This window comes from Diceros bicornis, chromosome 3 (assembly GCF_020826845.1).
Source record: "Diceros bicornis minor isolate mBicDic1 chromosome 3, mDicBic1.mat.cur, whole genome shotgun sequence".
Classification (NCBI taxonomy): Eukaryota; Metazoa; Chordata; class Mammalia; order Perissodactyla; family Rhinocerotidae; genus Diceros; species Diceros bicornis.
The window spans coordinates 29524243-29546547 of record NC_080742.1 but is presented as its reverse complement, the minus strand read 5'-3'; the positions used below and the strand labels follow the sequence as shown (position 1 = coordinate 29546547).

Genomic DNA, 22305 nt, shown 5'->3' with positions numbered 1-22305 from the left:
CTCACTACTAGTGCCAGATCAGTGCACTTAGTTATTTAATCCAAGTATACATTTTTGTTGCCTCTCTGCTATTAAAAGAACTAAACCTTACATAATTAAAAAAAACTCCTGCCTCATTATACGCAGCTTTCTCTTGAGCCAGAGGTTTGAGGATAAACGAAGAATTATCTTTTCCTGTTAATATCTTCCAAAGAGGGTAAATCTTGATTCCACATGGTTAGCTAATAAGATATTTACCAGTAAGGTTGATTTTCTTATAATTTTTCAATCCCTATATAAAATAAATGAATAATGGCACTGAAAAGGGAAAAAAAGCCACCTTGAACTTTTAAGGAATGTTTCATACAAAGTCCAAAAATACATACGCTGTTCAACTGGGCCTGCCTCTGCTTTCATAGCCTCCTTCTGTCTGGACAGTAACTCTCTTTCTTCTTGAATCTGCTGTTGCTCTGCTTCCAATTCTTGTAATCTACTACCTGCACATAACAATTCCTGCTCAAGACGATCTATTATATCAGTTTTTTCCTGAATTTGCCTTTCAAAAAGAGTTTTTTCATCTGCATAGCCATCAATGACACCTATAAAATGAAATTAACAGGGAATGGGATTATTACTTATTTCAAATTTTACCATTAGTTTTTTTTTTTTTAAATAACATGCACTCCTTTTTATTTATTTATTTATATTTATTTATTTATTTTTGTGAGGAAGATCAGCCCTGAGCTAACATCCATGCCAATCCTCCTCTTTTTGCTGAGGAAGACCAACCCTGAGCTAATATCTATTGCCAATCCTCCTCCTTTTTTTCCCTTTTTCTCCCCAAAGCCCCAGTAGATAGTTGTATGTCATAGCTGTACATCCTTCTAGTTGCTGTATGTGGGATGCTGCCTCAGCATGGCCGGAAAAGCGGTGCGTTGGTGTGTGCCCGAGATCCAAACCTGGGCCACCAGTAGCAGAGCGGGCACACTTAACCACTAAGCCACAGGGCCGGCCCCCCATTAGGTTTTAATATAAGCAATAAAAGGTATACTGTTAGCAAAATCTTAAATCATTCCAACCTATTAAAAGTCTTGAATGAATCTGCTGCTGATGATAGCAGTAACTATGGTATGTTCAATACAGCCGATTTCTTGTCAACCACTGTGTCTAAACACGAAATTCCTCTGTACTTTCTATTATTTTGCTACACCAATGTGTCACATCATGGTAGGTGTAACTCACTTTATTAAACAGACATAAATAGATAGGTTCCTGGTCAGCTTAATACAAATGAGATGCTTGTGAACTGAATTGCATTTTAAATATACTAGAGAAAGCTGATATTTTAAGTGATTCTAGAAGGCTAACACTCTTGTACAACAGCATGGTAGAATATAAAGAGCATAGGGCTTTAGAGGCTTTAAGCCTGGCATCACCATTTAATGGTGACCTTGAACAATTTATCAACATCTTTTAGCTTCAGTTTTCTCATCTTTAAATGATTTAAGAGTTATTTTAGGATGGTGGAATTATGGTAATAGCTCACCATCATCCATTTCTGTATTTTTTAAATTTTTAAATATTTTCTGTAATCCTATTAAGTACTTCTATAATTAAAAAAAAGACAGGTTTTTTTTTGGCTGAGGAAGATTCACCCTGAGCTAACACCTGTTGCCAATCTTTCTCTTTTTATATGTGAGCCACTGCCACAGCATGGCCACTGACAGATGAGTGGTGTAGGTTTGAGCCTGGGAACCAAACCCGGGTTGCCAAAGTGGCACATGCTGAACTTAACCACTAGGCCACTGGGGCTGGCCCCCAAAATAGATATGGTTTAAAATTGCTCAGAGGAACTCTGAAGACAAACTACAACTACTTTTCTTTTCTTTCTTTTTTTTTTTTTATAATTTTATTTTTATTTATTTTTTTCCCCCAAAGCCCCAGTAGATAGTTGTATGTCATAGCTGCACATCCTTCTAGTTGCTGTACGTGGGATGTGGCCTCAGCATGGCTGGAGAAGTGGTGCATCGGTGTGTGCCCGGGATCTGAACCCGGGCCGCCAGCAGCAGAGTGCAGGCACTTAACCGCCAAGCCACGGGGCCAGCCCTACAACTACTTTTCAATGGTCACTCTAAATTAGAGAAGATTGGTGGTTTCCAAATCTGGCTTGTGTCAAAATCTCCATCTTTAGACTTGAAATTTCTCCACCCTCAGTAGCCAACGGCAAGGTACTCACCCTCAGCCTTACTGAGCTCCACAGCCAGCTGTTCTCTGGCCCTGGACTCCTCATGAAGGCGCTCTCGCAGTTCTTCTTGGCACTTAAGGGACTCGGTCGCTTCTTGTTTCTGTCTAAATGACTCACGCACCAACTCTGTCTGTGTAACTTTCGCATGTTCGAGCTAAACAAGGAAGAAAAGTATACATGAAGGAAGATAAAGTGTTGAGAATACCAGGTCATTCCCTATTAAAGCTTAAAGGAAAAGGAATTTATTATTATTTTTTTTATTTTTTGTGAGGAAGATCAGCCTAACATCTGCCAATCCTCTTCTTTTTTTGCTGAGGAAGACCGGCTCTGGGCTAACATCTGTGCCCATCTTCCTCCACTTTATATGGGACGCTGGCACAGCATGGCTTGCCAAGCAGTGCGTCCGTGCACAGCCGGGATCCGAACCAGCAACCCCGGGCCGCCGCAGCAGAGTGCGCACACTTAACCGCTTGCGCCACCGGGCAGGCCCCAAGAAAAGGATTTTAAATAAAAAAGATATACTGTTGAACCGCAGTCATTTAATATTTCTAGTGCATGCTAACATTAGTTGGCGGGGTAAGTCATAGTAGACAAGTAGATTTGCTCTGTACAACTTTCCATAAGAGATGTATTCTCATTTTACTGAACAAAAATATGCTTCTTTTGGAAATAAACCACTTTACATCACTAGATCTGTATTCTATTATATAAAGGGAGATATCAAGTTAACGACAGCATAGGCTCTTTTTATATTTGCTAAAGAATTTTATGTAACTATGTGCTCTATGATAGACTTTATTTCTTTTATATTTAACATTTATTGATTGTGACTCCTGCTGTACGCTGTGGAGAAGTAATAATACAAGATTAATACAATAGCATCAATTAATAAAATCAGTGCCACAACAAAATGAAACTACATTCATAACCCATGTTTCACCTAAAAGCTTTATAGTTCTGTCCATTTGTGAAACATCTACTCCATATGAATATTCAGTTTATTTTCAAAACGTTAGAATACAGAGAAGTTAACCATAAACACAGCCTCCTTAAAATGCTGTCACTGACAGACGCTGACTACATTCTTAAACAAGTTTTAAGATGACAGTTAAGCAGACTCAAGGCCAAAGCTCTCAAAAAACAGTGATCATTGTTACCACCTACATGAAACTGCAGAAAAGCACTGTCTCTGCCTTAGTTTTCTGGGTTTCTGACTGTCAGCACCTGCTTATCTGTTTTTACTGCAACAACTACACGGGAAAAAATTGAGCTCAAATGTTTCTAGTACTTAGTTCTAGATCATTAACATTATTAAAAAATTTTTAAAAAGCAACAATCACATACATTAATAGGCTCACAACAATGTTGTAAGAATTTGCAAATTTATATACAAAGTACTTAGTATGTTAGAAAATTATTATTACCATGTTTTAAGCTTAAAATACTTAAAATACTGTACATTCTCATGTACAGTCAGAATATTTTACTCTTAAAGATGCCTGCTCTTCACATTTGAATGGTATTTACCATAGCAAATAGATTTTAGAGTTACTACAGTTTTCTATGGTCACTCTAAATCAATTTCCAAAATATCTAGTATGCAATTATTCTTGTTTTAAATATCATTCACAACTTACTATTTGAAAATAATATGAATACACATTTTAGACTAATATAAAATTAGGCATACATTTTATTTTTATTTATTTATTTATTTATTTATCCCCTCCCCCCCCAAAGCCCCAGTAGATAGTTGTATGTCATAGTTGCACAGCCTTCTACTTGCTGTATGTGGGACGCGGCCTCAGCATGGCCGGAGAAGCGGTGCGTCGGTGCGCACCCGGGATCCGAACCCGGACCGCCAGCAGCGGAGGGCGCGCACTCAATTGCTAAGCCACAGGGCCAGCCCCTAGGCATACATTTTAAATCATAAAACAGTTCCTAAAATATCCGTGATAATATGTTGTTACCTCAAAAAAGATAAAACTCTCTATATATTTTTACTTTTGACAGGCAAAAAAGAGTATTCTCCTTTAAATGTGGATAACTAACAAATTTTTATTATAAAGAAACATGACTGTAAAATATGAACTAATTCATACACATCTACTCTTCTGAATTTACAGAGCCTGTACTTTAAAAATATGTCAATTGCTTCTACATGTACACATGTAATTTTTTTCTGTACATTATAAAATAGTTGCCTGGTAAATACATGAAATCTCTAAACAAGTTCAAAGCTCTAACTAAAAAGGATATGAGTTTTTTTTTCCTTTTCCACATTTACTGTACAACAAAGCATTCACAACAAAATAAATACTTGCTTTACATAAGAAAATTAAGTAAGTCTTTGCTTCTATATTCTACTTAACAAGATCTAAACCAGTCTTAAAGTGCATTTAAATATTTACCATAAAACCATAAGAAATATCTTCAGTTTTATAAAACTTAACAAAAAAGTTAGAAGAGTCAAATACAATAAATCTAGCAAACAAATTTCATTTATTATAGTAGATGGCACCTACACTTTATTGGAATAAGAGACTCCCTTCAAATGCTCATCTAAATACTTTATATTTAAAAAATCTCTCTCATCCAGTAAAGGTATGATTTATTCCTAATACCCACATAATACCCATATCTAATACCTAATAATATGAAATATATAAAAACTTCATGTTCAATATTTTCAATAATTTAAGAAACTTATCATTAAAGTATGTGTAAAGCAGCAGTAAATATTCTATCACTTTAATATAAAAGTCTCCAGGGAGGTAACTAAACTATTCTGAAAACCATCTGGCTTGTTAAATATTAGCTAGTATATTATAGTTAAAGCCATAAAAGTCATAAAAAATGCTGAATAACTTGTAGTTACACTGAATAACTCGTAGTGAATCATTCACAACATATTTAAGTGTCAAATGGACCTGAAATACTAACTATGCAGTATACTTAACCCTTAACAATGTTTATAAAATACATTTCACATAAAAAGCAGCAAAATGTATTCCTCACAGGAGTAGTAAGCATATTAAAAACACTGAAGGTAAGTTCCTTAGGGAGTCAGCAAGAAAATTAAAATTAGAATCCTGGTTTCCTATTTCCTTGTCTAGAACTACAGCCAATATGCCATGATTGTAAACATTTCCTAATTGGCTCACTGACAATTCATTTAGCTGTTTTAGGTATCACAATGCCTAATCCCTTAAATATAATCATTCCATTTTTCCTCAGGATTGGCATCATAAACATATAAAAGCAAGATTCTTAAGAACAAGCAGGATCTTGTAAAACAGCCTGCCTGGCATGACAGAACTGCAATATTATCTCATTTTGCTTTCTAGAATTAAAAAGATAGCCAAGTTGGGGCTCTTAGACCAAATTTAGTCCTTCAATACATCCAGGATGAATGAGTAGTAATACAACAAACAACAACAACAAAAGGTTCTATTCCATTTACCCCTAAGAAAGACATTTAAAGTTGATTTCTCGTTATATAGTTTTTTAAACTAAATGTATAAAAAACTAAAAGTATAACCTAAAACTAAAAGTATAAAAAACCAGATTTTTTATACTTACTGAATAAGGAGGGGTAGGCAGTGAAATTTTAGAAAGAAGCTTTAATATGTGCCCATTTCTTTTATGAATAAAATGAAAAATAGAAGTATTAATAATTACTGAGTTATTTTCATCCAAATGTTCACACAGAGGAAAAGGATGTGGTAAAGGCACGCGAGATTCAACCTCATAAATGTCTTCATCTTGTTCTTCCAACCATGAGCCACTGAGTTTGACAGTTGCCAAATAGGTCCCGTACGAATCCATTCTAGAAGATGCAGCTGCCAATTTTCCTCATTTGCTTTACCAGTTTTCCACTACATTAAAAAGTTCTTTTTAATTTATCAAGATATACCATAGCAGTATGAAATTTTCTTTGCAGCACTATCAAGTAAACACTACAGAATTAATTCATACAACTGAACAACAAAAGAAAAAACCCCACAAATCTAAAAAAGAAGCTACATCTCCATCAGTCTTCATCAAAAAAACAGAACAAAAACAAATAGCCAAAAATACAAGCAAGAAAACATCTTTTAAACTAGAAAAATTAAATACTTGAAGAATGGAAGAATGAAAATATAAATATCTAATTAGCTGAGCAATAAAACTGCTTTCAATACGTATCAAATATGTCTGTGGAAATAAGTAAGCCTTCCAAGCAGAACCTGGCAGGGAAGGTCAAGTTTTAAATCTCCATAGTAGCAGTCTTGAGAAATGTAGTTGCAACATTATTTCCCTCGTTCTTGCTGCTTCCCACAATTGAAAAGTAAAAGCTCCTCTGAACTGAGCTATTCAAATAGCCTCTCATGCTGAGCTAAAAGATTCTAGTCTGTCCCCGGAAGAACAGGTCAGAACAGAGGGTGTGGTTTAATATCTTTACCTATAGGTACACTGACAGGTGGAATGTGAATTAATATGCCCACAGAAAAGCCTGCCCAACAGGATCCAAGTTCCACGTCAGAGCTTTGAAAAGGGTATTTAGACAAGTTTATAATGCTTCTAAGATAAGCCAGTGTTTTTCCACCCCATTATAAAGTTGTTTTAATTTAAAAATGTGAAATCAAGTAGGTTTGAGTCCACATTACCAATTAGTTCTTCAAGTATATCAAATAATCATAATTATTTCTAGAAAACTAAATTAGTACTTCCTTTTGATATCTTCTTAGAAATAATACTTATTCTTTTGAGCAGTCGCTAGAACTAAATACAGATAGTTCAGTTATAACCTATTTCCAGATTGAATTGTTTATAGACTGAATGTTAAGGAAAAATAACCTCTCTTTTTTAAGCAGCATTGTATATAATAGTTGGTAATTATACCACTTAACGTATCCTATGAACTCTGACTAAAATTTAAAAGCTTACATTGCATATAATAGCCTTCTGATAGCTCTAGAAACCTGGGCAATAGCGAATAAATCAGCCACTCAGAATTTTAAAAGATGAACAACTTACTTTTTAATATTAAAAGATCCTCAAAAGTGAAAGTTGTTTCAAATAAATGAAAAAGCTTTCATTTTGGCATCTTTTCTCTATCTAGTAACTAAACATCCTAAACCCACAAAGCCTTTATCTACTATAGAAAAACCCATACTAGAGCAAGCAAAAATCTATCTTTTAGCCACTTCCACTCCCCAAATTGCTTAGAGAAGCCAATACTCAAACCCCGCACAGTAGGCTAATAATTAGGACAAAGAAAATGAGATTTTCTACAGAGGACCCAGAATCTACAGGAAAACGACTTGAGGCAGGGGAGGAGCAGCTGTCTCTTACAATTTCTGGACTAGGAAATGACAAATTTCTATTTATTATGGTTTCTTATGTAAGCCCTCCAGTTAGTCTGTGAAGATGTCTTAACATTGGTACAAGATAGAGGCCTAACTCTATCAATGGTGCAGGTAAATTTAACTTTACTGGGGCTTCAGCAGATACAAAATTATCAATATCCTAGATGCTCAGCTTTATGAACTGAGGGCACCCATGCTTAGCATATCAAATATCTCTCAAAATACTCTCTCCCTGCTCCCTCTGAAAATGTCAGTTTATTTTGATAATCTGGTGTCCAATCTCTCTTATTTGAAGCAAAAACAAAATCCTGTAAGTATTCCTTTATTAATAGAAATCTTTAGGTCAAGGTAAGAACTAACTACAAAGAAAAGAGAGAAAAACCAGGAAGAAAAAATAGACTCAAAAAAGCAGTAGATTAAGATGACTTAGAATGGGGCAAACAGCCCTCGTAACAGCAGTATATTAACAGGTGACATATTATATTAATTCATGTTCAGAAAGGTGACCCTGAATTAAAATAATTCAAATTATATTCCATTTTTTTCCATTTTTAAAAGCATGTAAAACTTGTTTCCATTCATGTAAAGCAAAAATCTCTAAGTAAGGGGATACTTCTCTTAATAACCAGGAACATAGGTAAAGGTTAAGAAACTAACTACAAAGAAAAATAGAGTAAAATTAGGCATCAGGGGGAAAGACTCAAAGCAGCAGTAAAGATGATTTAGGATAGGGGCAAACAGCTCTCCTAACAACAATATATTAACTAATGGTATATTATATTAATTGATGTTCAGACAGATTACTCTGGATTGGAATAATTCAAATTATATATTTTTTTTAATTTTAGAAAGCACATAAAACTTTTTGCAATCAAAAACAGTTAAAATAAAATGACTTCAATTTTTAGAAAGATACCCTTTTAATTATCCAGACTAACACATTATCTCCAGGTTTCAGATAATCAAGATTTTAACGTATGGTGAAAGCCATTAATTTGTGGTATAGCGTTATGTTTCCCAAACTAAATGGCTTTACTTTAGTTGTACAATGTCAAGCTATTTAACCGTTTTTTCGAGAAATATTTCCTTCAAATTATAAAACACTTGTGTTGCTCTCTTTTGGATTTTGTTTACTTATTTCTCTAAGTTATTTAATAGAGGGACTGAATCCTGGATACACATCCTTGATAAGAGTCCTCATCAGTGCTAACAAAAGTACAATGGGGGCAACATCTAATGGCAAAATGCATTTCACCACTTTGACTACAGTTATACTTAAAACATAACAATGACAAAACAAAATCTTAACTTATACTACTCCTTCATGCTCAGGAAAAGTCTCCTTTTTCAAGAAAATATAGAAACATGTAGCTTAGGTTCCATTATTCTAAAAAATGATAATTAATAACTCACGAGAGTTGCTTATAATAAAAACCATTCTGTGGGAGTAAATTCCTTATTCATTAATTTCTCCCAAGGCCTAAATGAATCTATTGGTTAATAATCTCCCATGGCTCTAAATAGTACCTCTGGACTCTGGACTTTAATTGCTGAAAGACTATTCCCATACAACAGACTAATTTCTATTTCCACCTGATCCAAGAATCAAGAATCTGAAATCACACTCTCAAAGATAACTTTTTGGCAGAACCACAAAGAGACTGCTGAACAAAGATTATGTGACAAGATGACCGTTCTAAGGACTTGAAGGTAGTCTCGAAGCACTTTTCCTCATATTATAATGAAAGCTATCCCAACCAATAGGAAACTGCAATAGGTTGAATATAAGCCTGATTTTATGGTAGCCTATCTGGGAAAAAGAGAAGTAAAATCCATCATAATAAATGTATTATTATATGGATCTGGACACGCCATTAGGCAAATCACTTGTCAAATTAAATACATAAAGTAAAATACCTCAATAATAAATATTATGAAATCAGTCTATAAGGCAGATACCTTGATATTTTAGTATAAGAAAATGCTTAATAGTTCTTTTATTAAAGCAGGATGTACCTGTGGAACCTAAAGCAGCCCAAAACCTTAAGACTAAGTACAAGGCTTAATCATGTATCCTCCACTAAAATTACAGAACACATAAAACCACACCATTAAAAAAGAAAAAAAAAATTTGAATATTTAACAATATTTCCTTATAGGACCTTTTCAATGAAACTCCTCTTCCACCCCAATCACGAGCCCACAATCACTTGTAATAATTCCTTTCTCCCAAACTGATGCTTGCTGGAAGAGAGAGGGTTGGACGGGGTGGGCAAAACGGATGAGGGGAATAGAGAGGTACAAACTTCCAGATATAAAAAGAAATAAGTCATGGGGATGTAATGTACAGCATGGGAAATACAGACAATAATACTGTATCAACTTTGTATGGCGACAGATGGTAATTAGACTTACTGTGGTGATCATTTCATAATGTATATAAATGTCAAATCACTAAGTTGTATACCTGAATAATATTGTATGTCAATTATACTTCAATTAAAAAAAAGAAATAATAATTCCTCTCTCCAATCTTAGCGAAGGCAAGGTCTCTCTGATCCAAAGACCACAACTTCTACCTGTGTTCTGGATTCCATCCTCATCTACCCCAAAGACCTGGCTCCACAAAGCCCACCCGCTCTGTTCTGCATCTTCAACTTCTCCACTGCTACTCAACATTAACTATTCTAACCTTAGAAAAAGGACTCTCTCTTTCTCAAGCTAGTGCTCTCCTCTTTTCTTCACAGCTAGGTGTCATGAAATTGCTATCTCTATTTCTTCAACTCTATTTCTTTAACTCTCCTCTACCAAGGTCACTGATGACACCCATATTGAAATATCCAATGGACACTAAATCCTCAGCATCCATAACCTCTCTATGGTACCTGACACTTTTGGAAAACCACTCCTCATCTGGCTTTTATGACACTCTTCTCTTGATTTTCCTCTTACTCTCATTCTCCATCTCCTTCACAGATTTATCTACCTTTACTCTCTTTTAAATGTCGGCATTCTACCAGCACAAAAAATTAGCTCTGTATACTCTCTAAAACCATGGCTTCAAATGTCTTTAAGGGATAACAACCTCCAGTCTAGTTCTCTCTAAACTCTAGACTCTAGTGAATATCTTTACTTGATGCCCCCTCATCTAAAATTGAACTTATTATTGGCTTCTTTTGCATTTCCTATCTCAGTAAATGAAATATATCAATAACTTGGTTGGTCGAGGATTCATGCCTGGTTTCCTCCCCTCTTCCTTATCCCTCACATACAATCAGTCATATCAACTTCTATCAAATTCAACTTCCTAAAAGTTTTGAAATCACTTCCCTCCTGTCTTAACTTGATCTCTATCACTTTTCACTCAGAATGTTCTAAGAGTCTCCTGTCTCTCTGTATTCAGCATCTCTCCTCACCATCTTCCTGCCCATCCACCCATTACACTGCTACCTAAGCAATATCTCTAAAACACAAATTTGATATTATTTTCTCACCAAAAATACTTCAACGACCCAAAGCTGGAAAAAATCTATATGTTCTCTAACAGTAAATGTATAAACAAACTGTGCATCCATACAATGGAAGACTCTTCAGCTGTAAGAAGGAATAAACTATTAATATACATAACAACATAAATTTTATATGCACTTTGGTAAGACAAGGAAGCCAGACTCAAGAATATACAATGTATGATGAGTTCATTTATGACACTGGGCAAAGACAAAACTATAAGGATGAAAAGTAACCAGTGGCTGCCAAGAGCAGGGGGTGAAGGAGGGGCTGACTGAAAAAGAGCAGCACCAGGGAATTTTAGGGTAATGGAACTATTTTGTATCATGCTTGTGGTGGTAGATACATAACTTTATACAGCTGTCATGAAAGAACCATCCATGCAAAGAGTGAAATTTACCATAACTAAATTAAAAAAAAATTAACCAGAATGTGGGGGAACCCACAAAGGAATAAAAACTGTAAGAAATGATTCTAACTATATTAAAAATGAATACCAAAACCACAGTGAAGGAGTGGGAGAAAAAAGAGTTAACCTAAGATACTTTGACAAACAGTATTTTGACTGCATACTATAAGGCTAAAGATAAAACGTTTACTGTACATAAATATCGTACTCTAGTTAGTAAATTTGTTTTTCACAAGGGTATAGGTTGCAACTGTGAAATTACTTTTTGGGTATATAAGGCTGAACAAATAAGTAAAAATACTGTAGATAACGAGAGCCTGGTTTCTCACTGTTGGAGAACAAAGTTACAAAGCAAGCAGGGAAGGGTAGAATGAATGCTGTGGTACTGGATAGGAATTGGAGGTATCAGTATGAACTTACGTTTTTTACTATATATAAGAAATAAATACAGATTCACGGGTTAATATATTACATATATTTTCAGATTGTCTGCTGAGAGGACCTAGAAGTCATGACACCCTATAACAATGAGCACATCTAGCACTCAGATCTTGGTTCCTAAATAGCATTCTCTGATAAAAGGAATGTGAATTTCTTGGAGAAGTGGTTGATTCTAGGGTTGGGGCAGAGAAAATATGAGATGGGCCTGGAGCCTCTGATAGCGCAAATGCTCACAAAAGCAAGCACTTAAAAAGGGCACAAGAGCCAACCTGAAAGAGTTCTCAATGCCAAAGCTGGAACAAAACAAATTATTATAGTACTGGATTATAACCCATTGAAAAAAATAAACAGCCATGAGTCCATATAGATCCTGATTAGTTAGATAAATAAATGTGAATGAAGAGACAACTCTTACAGAATAATTCCAATTAATAAAGGAAGGAATGAGGAAAATAGAAAATCACCATTAGAACACCACAGTAATAACTGTGCAGGCAAGATCTACCAATGGATCCCAAAATTTGTGGGTGAAAGAATAAGGAGAAATAGGTTATTTGCATAGTCTCACAATATCTCCCCCACGCTATTTATTAATTACAAAGGAAAAAATAGTAATATTACAGTGAAGAAACCCAGCAGATACTACAAGCAATCAAGATTAATTTAACATTACCAGTAATAAGACAGATTGACATCATGTGCCCTCTGATATGACACACTGAGAAGGGCACATCACTTCTCTGGTATTCTTGTCAAAAATGCATAAGCTTCATGTAATCATGAGAAAACATCTGACAAATCCAAATTACGGGACATTCTACAAAATAACTTAAGTCCTTTACAAGTGTCAAGGTCATGAAGGACAAAGAAAGACTCAGGAACTAACTGCCACAGACTGGAGAAGATGAAGAAGACATGACAACTAGATGCAGTGTGGGATCCTGGAACAGATCCTAGAACAGAAAAAGGACATTAGTGGAAAAACTGGTAAAATCCAAGCGGTTTGCAGTTTAGATAATAGAACTGTACCAGTTTTAATTAGTAAGTTTTGCTAATTATAGTATGATTATGCAAGATGTTAACATTAGGGGAAGTTGAGTGAAGGGGCCATGGGAATTCTGTACTATTTTTGCAACTTTTCTATAAGTCTAGAATTATTTCAAAATAAAAAGTTAAAAAATTGTACCCAATGACTCTGCGTCTCATTAAGAATTAAATCCCAAGCTCCGTGTGATCTGGTTCCCAGGTATCTCTCACCTCATCTCCCACTTTCCCCACTCTCCTTGCTCCAGCTGCACTGGGCTCTTTGTCAGCCACAAAAAGAGCAAGCACATGACCACCTCAGGGCCTTTGTACTTGCTATTCCTTTGCTTGAAACATTCTTCCCCTACTTACCTACATGGCTGTCTCCTACACATCCTTAAGGAATATGCTTGAATACCACTTTATCAAAGAGGACCTCCTTAATTTCTTATATAAAATGTTCCCTTTCCCCATCATGCTCTATCTCCCTCTATTTTATTTTTCTTCACAGCAGATTTCACCATCTGACATACTATATACTTATTTATTGCTGGGCTCCACCATTAAATTGAAAGCTCTATGAGAGCAGGACTTTGTCCATTTTGTTCTTTGCTGCACCTCCAGTATCTAGAATAGCAATTATTATATCGTAGGTGCTCAATAAATTAGACGAATGAATGACTCATCTCAAACATCAAGTCCTCCAATAAGCTTTACTTGGTCCCACCTTACCAAAACCTGTCAGATGCTGCTCACTTTTCTAGTCTCAAGGTATCCTTGAGCTATTTACTTGAATTTCTCTTTCACTGCAAGCACAAAGATATCATAGCAGTGTCTCTCAGGTCTGTTTTAGATTTTTTCATAACAAGTAAAAAATAAGGCAAAAGGGAAATATACCATTATGAAGCAGAACCAAATAATGACACATTAAAAGGAAAATGGAATACCACATTAAAAGGAACATAGAATGATACATTCAAAGGAAAATGGAATTACACAAAGATGATAACACATTCTTTTGTATCAATCTAAGTGACTTAAAAATATTCATCAGGTGTAAAATAATTTTAGTTATTAATGAGAATATTCTGAAGAAGTCAATGAGTTTAAACAACTATCCACAGAAGAGCAGTAACTGAACTAAATTTAGTTTAAAAGAAAGTTTTTACAAAGCTCCTACTCCTATTGCCTTAAAAATATAATACACCTAAGAAATATTTGATTTTTATACCAAATGTCAACAACTATTTCAACCTTTTATATTCTAAATATTAGTAGAACACTTCAAAATACAGCTATAATAATGTAAACATTATACTACTAATGTCTAGATCAGTGATTCTCAAACTTTAGTGTGTATCAGAATCACCTAAAGGACTTGTTAAAACACAAGTTGCTGGGCTCCTTCATTCAGTAGGTCTGGGGTGGGAACTGAGAATTTACATTAGAAACAAGTCCTTAGTGATGCTGATGTTGCTGGTTTAGAGACTGCACTTTGAGAACTACTTACTAATCTAGGCAAAGTTTTTGTGATCTGTTCAGTAATATTTAAACTAAAGCAGTACAGTAAAAGCTAAATAACATATTGTTGCTTTAGTATTTAACAAATTAGGAGTAATCTGGAAAATGCCATGGTGAGGCTCCTAGTGTACCTCACTATCTGGTCACATAAGGAGATGTGACGAGCTGTGACCTGGCGTGGGAAACTGAGTATTTCAGGTTGATCCCACACACTTGCCTGTTGGCAGTATTAACGGTTTATAATCCGGGGGAGGGTTTTCTTTAGTAGCCTGTAGGAATGAGTTCAACCACTGATCACTTCTGATTTATTTACTGTTCCCCATGGTGCTTGTCAAAAGACAAATATTATATTGCATTAACTAGACTGTCCATAATTTACAATGGTATCAAGTAGTAGCAACAGTATTAACAGCGCTCAAGATCCAGGTCAAAAATATTTAACAGTGGTCAAGAAAGGAAAAGTATTAACAGTTGTTTTCATGGTATGAAAGAGTACAAATCACAGAAATTAAAATTAAATTCAGTCATTAATATGGGTGAAATAAGCAAACAAAAAAAGAGCAGGATCATGTAGAAATTCGGTATAGGATCATCTATATTATACAACTTAATAAAAGGGATAATTATGATTCATATGCATTCAAGCTTTAAAAGTGCTAAGAAGCAACAGCTGAAAACACCTGAATTGGCTCAGTTGTCAGTAGAGTAGCATATTGTTAGTGGTTTATGCGTAAGCATTCTAAAAGAAAGCCAATCCAGGGCTCACGTTAATTAGAAAAGTAAAGACTTTAAAAAATAGGAAATCTTAGTAGAAAATATGTATTTTCTTATAGTAGCTATGGAGTTTCACATTATGACATAGCATTCATAATTTCAATGTTTGAGCTTAAGTAAAGTCTACTGAACCAGAGGCTAAAGCAAAATACAGTGAACATTAAAATTCTTTGATCCAAGAGTACAATTTAATGTCTTCTTAAATTAATAACACAAATGAAGCAGGTTTTTATTGGTGCCATTTCCTTACTAGCACATAGGATGTTGGCAATGAAAAATAACTCATGGTGGTTTTAGTGAAAGACGAGATTGTTTTTTGTGCAAACAGTCATACTTTCTATTGTGTATTAGCAAATACACAAAGATTTGAGTTTTTAAGACTACTACACTTCTTTTAATTCTTTGGGATGCTCAAGGAAGTTTCTGAGTTACTGAAGCAAAAGCTTTTCAATTGTTTTGTACCTGCTATGAAAGAAAGCTTCAGAAAACCAAGAATTGCTCGAAGATAGCAATTTCTTCCATTATATAACTATATATATCATATTACATCTTCAGAATTTATCTATGGAAACATTTCTGAGACCTACTTAACTCCATATGAATACCTTAGTTTGGTCAGTCAGTCAAGGTGCAAACCAGAAGTTTAACAGTATTCTCATGGCCAATTAGTGAAGTCCCACTGTAATGTGTGGTAATTTCGGGATTCTTTTGCTCTTCAAGATACAGTCCATAGTCTATCACAGAAGAGAATTGAGACTGTCTCCCAACAAAGAATGAACCTGGGCAAAACTCTCGTTAAATGTCAATCTGAAGACTTTTTGGAGGACAAATATTTCACTGAATATATGTTATTTTGATAATGCCTTCTTCGTTGAATGCCAATAGAAAGTTATCAAGAGAAAAAAAAGAATAATGGATTGATGTAAGTTAACCAAATAGTAGCTTGTTAAAAAATTATTTCAAGGGTCATTAACCAAGAAATGACTCAAGAAATGGTCTATAATCACTAACTTAACCTAAAAGTAAATGAATCAGGCATTAAAACACAAAATATGTAACAATATTTGTCAAATTTGCTACATCCAACATTCATTGCTATTGCAGAAATATACTATACAGAATAATTTCTTAGAGAAAAAGAGTGGCACCAATGAAAGCCAGCCATCAGGAATAACAAGAGATCAAAGACACTCTTTCAACTTCTCAACTTCTGTTTGAAATACACACGGATCTAGGACACGCTGAATAAAGACATCAATGAAAATGTTAATAATACTGGCTCTGCAGCTTATGACAACGAAGCACTCATTTGATTAACACGACAGCTATGATTCTACAGTTGTTTTAAGATAAACATTTTTTAAATAAATAAGTGAATTTACTTCATTTTAAAGCAGCAAATAATTTTAAAAATTCTGCATACAGTAACTTAAGAGACAGTAACATACATAGTGCAAAAATTTTATAGACAGAAAACTGCAATTTAAGTTATAAAGACAATGGTTATACCCCTTTAAAATTTGTATAAAAATAGTTCTTTAATACAGAAACTGTCCCTCACTTTAATTTCCTACAAAGAGATAGCAGAGTGAGGTAATCTATTCTATTTGTGAAAAAGATGTAAAAATCACATGAAAGAATTGTAGGTTTGATTTGTTATCATATTGTAATAGCAGTGTGTTATGACATACTAGAGCATATGGTTTGTTTCAGAGATTCCTTATACTATTCCTTCAAATAAATAATATATATAATAATGGAATATTTCATACAATGGTGAAGTTAAAATCTCTTTTGGGATCAAAAAAAGTTATGTGTAAGAGTCTAGAAAATCTGAAAATTAAAACAACACTGAATTTTAGAACTTGAAGAGTCCATCAGCACATTACATTAACCCTTACCACCTGAAAAAAAGACTATTGATATCAGCACTGGTTATCACAAAGACAACCAATATTTAAAGGGGAGCCTAACTAAATATCTGTGGGACAGTAGAAACAAAACATTTAGTCGTTCCCCAGCTTAAAAGAAAACCTACTTCAAACACAGTACAGTACATTAGCTGCATAAGGAGTTTACCTGACTACTAGTTTCACTTATGGCTTCTAGGAGTTTTTCAACTGCTGCTTGTAGTCGAGAGCTAATATTCAGCATAAGTTCTTCGTTTTCAGGGTCTATTTCAGTTCCAGCGAAACCACTCCTCACAAGCCGTTGTGACAGCTCTGTTCCTTCCTCAGTTACTTTTGACCACATACTACTGTCATTTCTTGGCACATCACTTCCAGAACAAGAAGGTATACATTCATCTGTAATTAGAATAACAGTATTTTAAAGGCATAAATCAATAATAATTAATAATTGTAGTAAAAAAAGGTTATAAAAATTAAAACAAAATTGTTGAAACTACAAGGTCTTTTAATAACAATACTGCAACAAAACAAATAAAATAAGCAAATACAGAATGCAATATTATTTGATAACCAAGCAGATAAAAGAATGAGAAGAATAATGCTATACTAATAGGGCTTTGCATAAATTAATATCTGGGTTACTTAGTACTTTTTTCTCTGATAAAAATTTTAAAAACAACTTTCAACAGATACTTACTAAGTGCCCACCATGTAGGGTTTACTAAGTGATGGAGACACAGAGGGGACTATCCTCAAGGACTATTCTCAAGAACTTTATATACAGTATAATGAGAAAACACATACATAAACAACCACATGAAAAGAAAAACACTGTGCAATGGGACGTTCCAGGTATATGGAAGAATAGAAGTGCTTGATTTTGTTTGGAGCAGATCCTTTGATTTCTGAGCACTACACTGGGCAGCATTACCTACTCTGGCTAGACAGTAAAAGGGATTAAGATCATTTTGCAGCTTGCTACTTTTGTAAGAGGTATACTGGGAAGGGGTTAGACTGATGAGCAGTTCTAATTTGACTATGGACTTATGTATCCACACTATTCTTATTTCTTATGTAAAGAAAATTGAGTTTACATGGGCATAAGACAAGCTTGGAAGTGTTTTCTCTCAATTGGAATAAGTTTAGGTTATTCATTATACGTTATTCATCACTGCAATAGAATTATAGTACTCACCTGTGGCAGCATGCTACAACCCAACAATGAAATTTCCTGAAGAGGTATTACCTATTCTTTTAGTACATGTAGTACATATTTCTTACCAGTAACTGTACAAAGTTAACAAATTAAAAGCAGAGGAAACTTTAATTTCCAAAGTACTTGCAATAAACATTCAGTTTGATACAGTCACCCAGGAGAATAAGAGCTATTGATTAAAACGTCTTGCTAAATAAAGTAGCTGGTGCCACATGGAGTTCTCTCAATCTAATGTAGTAACGATATCAGATGCAGTTTCAGATACAAGATCTGAATTTAGCACAATTCAGTATTCACTAAGCACCTCCTCTGTACAAGTCATTGCTGAAGAACCCAAAATTACATTCTAGGAAATGATTTTAAATGTTTGCCATTACACAGGTTTATCTAATTCTTAGTGTAACAGCTAACAGAATTTTCACTTTGTATTTTTATTCTCAAAATTAAAAAAAGACAACAACTAGACTAGTATTTAATTATATTATTCCACATATTCAAAACTGAATGCTTTGATAATAGGGAGTAATACATTATAAATATTCATGAGTTCAAAATGATCTTGGAATTCAAAATAAATTCAGATATAGTACAATGTATATTACAAAGTTACTAAATAAAATTAATGTAATCTAGAAAATAAATGATATTTTTAAAGACACTATGGAAGCAAGATAGTAATAGTTTATAATTGGTGTTTAAAAAAACTAAAAATACCTATGTTACATAGCATCCGTATCTGAGGAATCAAGTGCATTCTGGCGACATTTTCTTTATAATGGAGACAGAGAATTTGACAAATCTGAGGGAAGAGAATAGTCTGATATGACAGGAAGTCAAGACTTTATGGAGTGAAAGTATGTGCAGAAGTGAGGAGGAGTTAGGGAGACAGCTGAAAGAAGGTAGCTGGAAAGTAGGCGGGTCCAAGTTGTCAATGGTCCTAAATTTTATAGGAACCTTGGGGTTTTTGCCATAAATAATGGGAAAGTAAATCATTTTTTGAGCAGGAAGATAATATCAAATCTATGAATCAGGAAGCAAATTGTAGCAATGCAGAGAAATGACTGGAGAAGAAGAGACTGGTTAGAAGGCTACTTCAATTGTTCAGTTGAGAAGTCTGGAAGACATGAAATCAGATGGAAGGGGGTTGGACACAGGTTGGAGAAGACAATGTATAAGACAACCTACCAATTGGGAGAAGATATTTGCAAATCACATATCCAACAAGGGGTTAATACCCAAAATATATAAAAAACTCATACATCTCAACAACAAAAAAATGAACTACCTCATCAAAAAATGAGCAGAGGATCTGAATAAACATTTTTCCAAAGAAGATATATAGATGGCCAACAAATGCATGACAAGATGTTCAACATCGCTAATTATTAGGGAAATGCAAATCAACATCACAATGAGGTATCACCTCACACCCATCAGAATGGCTGTTATTAAAAAGACAAGAAATAACAAGTGTTGGAGAGGATGCTGAGAAAAGGGGACCCTCGTACACTGCTGATGAGAATGTAAACTGGTGCAGCCACTATGGAAAACAGCATGGAGATTCCTCAAAAAATTAAAAATAGAACTACTACATGATTCAGCTATTCTACTTCTGGGTATTTATCCAAAGAACAGGAAAACACTAATTCAAAAAGATATATGCACCCCTATGCTCACTGCAGCATTATGTACAATAGCCAAGACTTGGAAACAACCTAAGTGCTCATTGATGGATGAATGGATAAAGATGATGCGGTATATATACACAATGGAATATTACGTAGTCATAAAAAAAAAGATGAAATCTTGCCATTTGTGACAACACGGATGAACCCTGAGTGTATTATGCAAAACAAAATAAGTCAGATGTAGAAAGACAAATACCGTATGATTTCACTCATATGTGGAAGATAAAAAAAACAACAAACAAACACATAGACACAGAGAATAGACTGATGGTTACCGGGGTGGGGGTAGGAAGGGCAAAAGAGGAAAAAGGGCACATTTGTATGGTGACAGACGTCAACTAGACTTTGGGTGGTGAACACGATGTAGTCTACCCAGAAGTCAAAATATAATGACATATATCTGAATTTATATAATGTTATAAACCATCATTACTTCAATAAAAAATTAATTATAAAAAAAAGCCACTGACTGTTAATTTTTTTAAATGGCTAATAAAAAACACAGACATTAAAGTACCTAGAAAAGAAGAAGATGTCAACTGGCTTAACGTATTTTATTAATAACATTTTAAAGATAGAAACAGACAAACAAAAACAATCTGAATATGTTCCAATGAAGAAACAAAACTTTTTTGTTTATTTCAATGAAATAAAGGAATGAGAAAGACATCAAGCTTACACTGTACTTATAATAACTAGTCTTTGGGTGGGGGCGCAAACCAGAGAAAAATATAAGTTGGCAGGGCAATTTCATAACATGCCAATAGAAATCTCAGAATGGCCAGTTTGGTGAACAGAATCATGATTTCAGATTGGTGAAGTACTCAGATCTGTGTTTTAGCAGATGATGGTTATTCCAAGTGTTTTAGTCATTTACTTTATGGATTATACCCTGTTCATTCCATATAGATAACAATACACTTCTCAGGTTAAAGCAGGGTAGGTGATATAATAGAGCATTCCCCCGCCCCCATGGCCTTCGGCTAGGGCTCCAACTAGAAACCACTGACTCTAGTCCCTGACAGATGTGTAGACTGAACTGAAGCTCTGGAAGACTAAGAGATTTGCCCAAGGTCACAGTGAGCTGGGACAAGAATCAAGGGCCTTCTGATTACTAATCCAACATTTTTTCTATGAACATCACAATGTTCGAAAAGGAAGCTGCAGCAAAAGAGATTCAGTCTCTGGCCTCCTAAGGGACGGGTAAGAATTCTACCATGGAACCATCACAGTGCAGGCCTAAAGGAAATTTTCTTTCAACACATCCTGGGGGAACTCATTTTTATGAACTTGTCTAATATTCCCTCAAGTTCAAGTGATTTCACATTGGCTTAAAATTTCCCTTCAATTTCATAAACTAGGTTACTCTTATGAGGAAGCAAACATTAGCAAATCAGTTATTTGTTTCTTTAGAGTTAACAAGTCCATACATGTTTAAAATCTAAACAAGTTAAGGCTTGAAGGCTTTACAAGTGCTACCTGCAACAAAAAGTCATATATAAAAACTGAAAAGCAAAAGTTGCTTCACAATCAGATTAAGACTGAACTTTTTCTATTACAGTAAATAAGAGAGAAGAGAAATATTTCAAAAGTTCATTTTAGTTTTTACAATAATGCTTCCATTCAAAATATGAAGGAAATTCAGAAAAATTCTTAAATCTGAGAGTATCAACATTATAAAGTCAGTATTTTCTTCAAAGTTTATGAGAAAATTCAGTTTTAAATTATAAATTATATTAATTCAATATTTCCTTCAAGATGCAAAATGGATCTGATAAGGGTCCCCAAATGATATTAGCAGTTATCCTAATTTTATTAACAAGACTAGCACATAATTGCCAAAAACAAAACCATAAAGACCGAGTAATTAAATGGAAAAGTGCACATTATAACCAATGATGCTAATACCAGCAAAATTCTTATCTCTGCCATAATATTCTGGACACTGTATTAACTGTGGATTTAATTTTTCTTCCTGTATCTTAATATTATTCTTTCAGAATCAGTTAACAGTTGAGTAAATTTTTAAAAGGCCTAATAGATTCAAATATATATAAAGTGGTTTTAAGTAAAATATTAAGTACTATGACTTTATCTTGCCTTGAATCGGATTCTCAGTGCCTCCTTCACTAGACTGCAAATTGCTATAAAGCAAAGAGCATAGAGAAATTGCTCAATAAATGTTTGTAGAATTGAACTGGTAAAATTGCTTATAATTGAAAAACTACTCATTATTGG

General features: G+C 34.3%; 1 protein-coding gene across 16 annotated transcripts in view; it reads right to left on the bottom strand.

The window, feature by feature from the left end:
- Positions 1–22305, bottom strand: part of AKAP9 (A-kinase anchoring protein 9) — a 150731-nt gene that overhangs the window by 41609 nt on the left and 86817 nt on the right. For 15 of the 16 annotated variants that reach the window (XM_058525336.1, XM_058525346.1, XM_058525365.1 and 12 more), the window contains 3 exons: positions 17333–17559; positions 2216–2378; positions 366–578 (listed from right to left, as the gene is read on the bottom strand). In XM_058525336.1, the coding sequence (XP_058381319.1) occupies positions 366–578; positions 2216–2378; positions 17333–17559 (603 nt within the window). Of the gene's footprint in view, positions 1–365; positions 579–2215; positions 2379–5806; positions 6087–17332; positions 17560–22305 lie in introns of those variants that run through there. The other variant, XM_058525409.1, reaches the window with a different exon arrangement.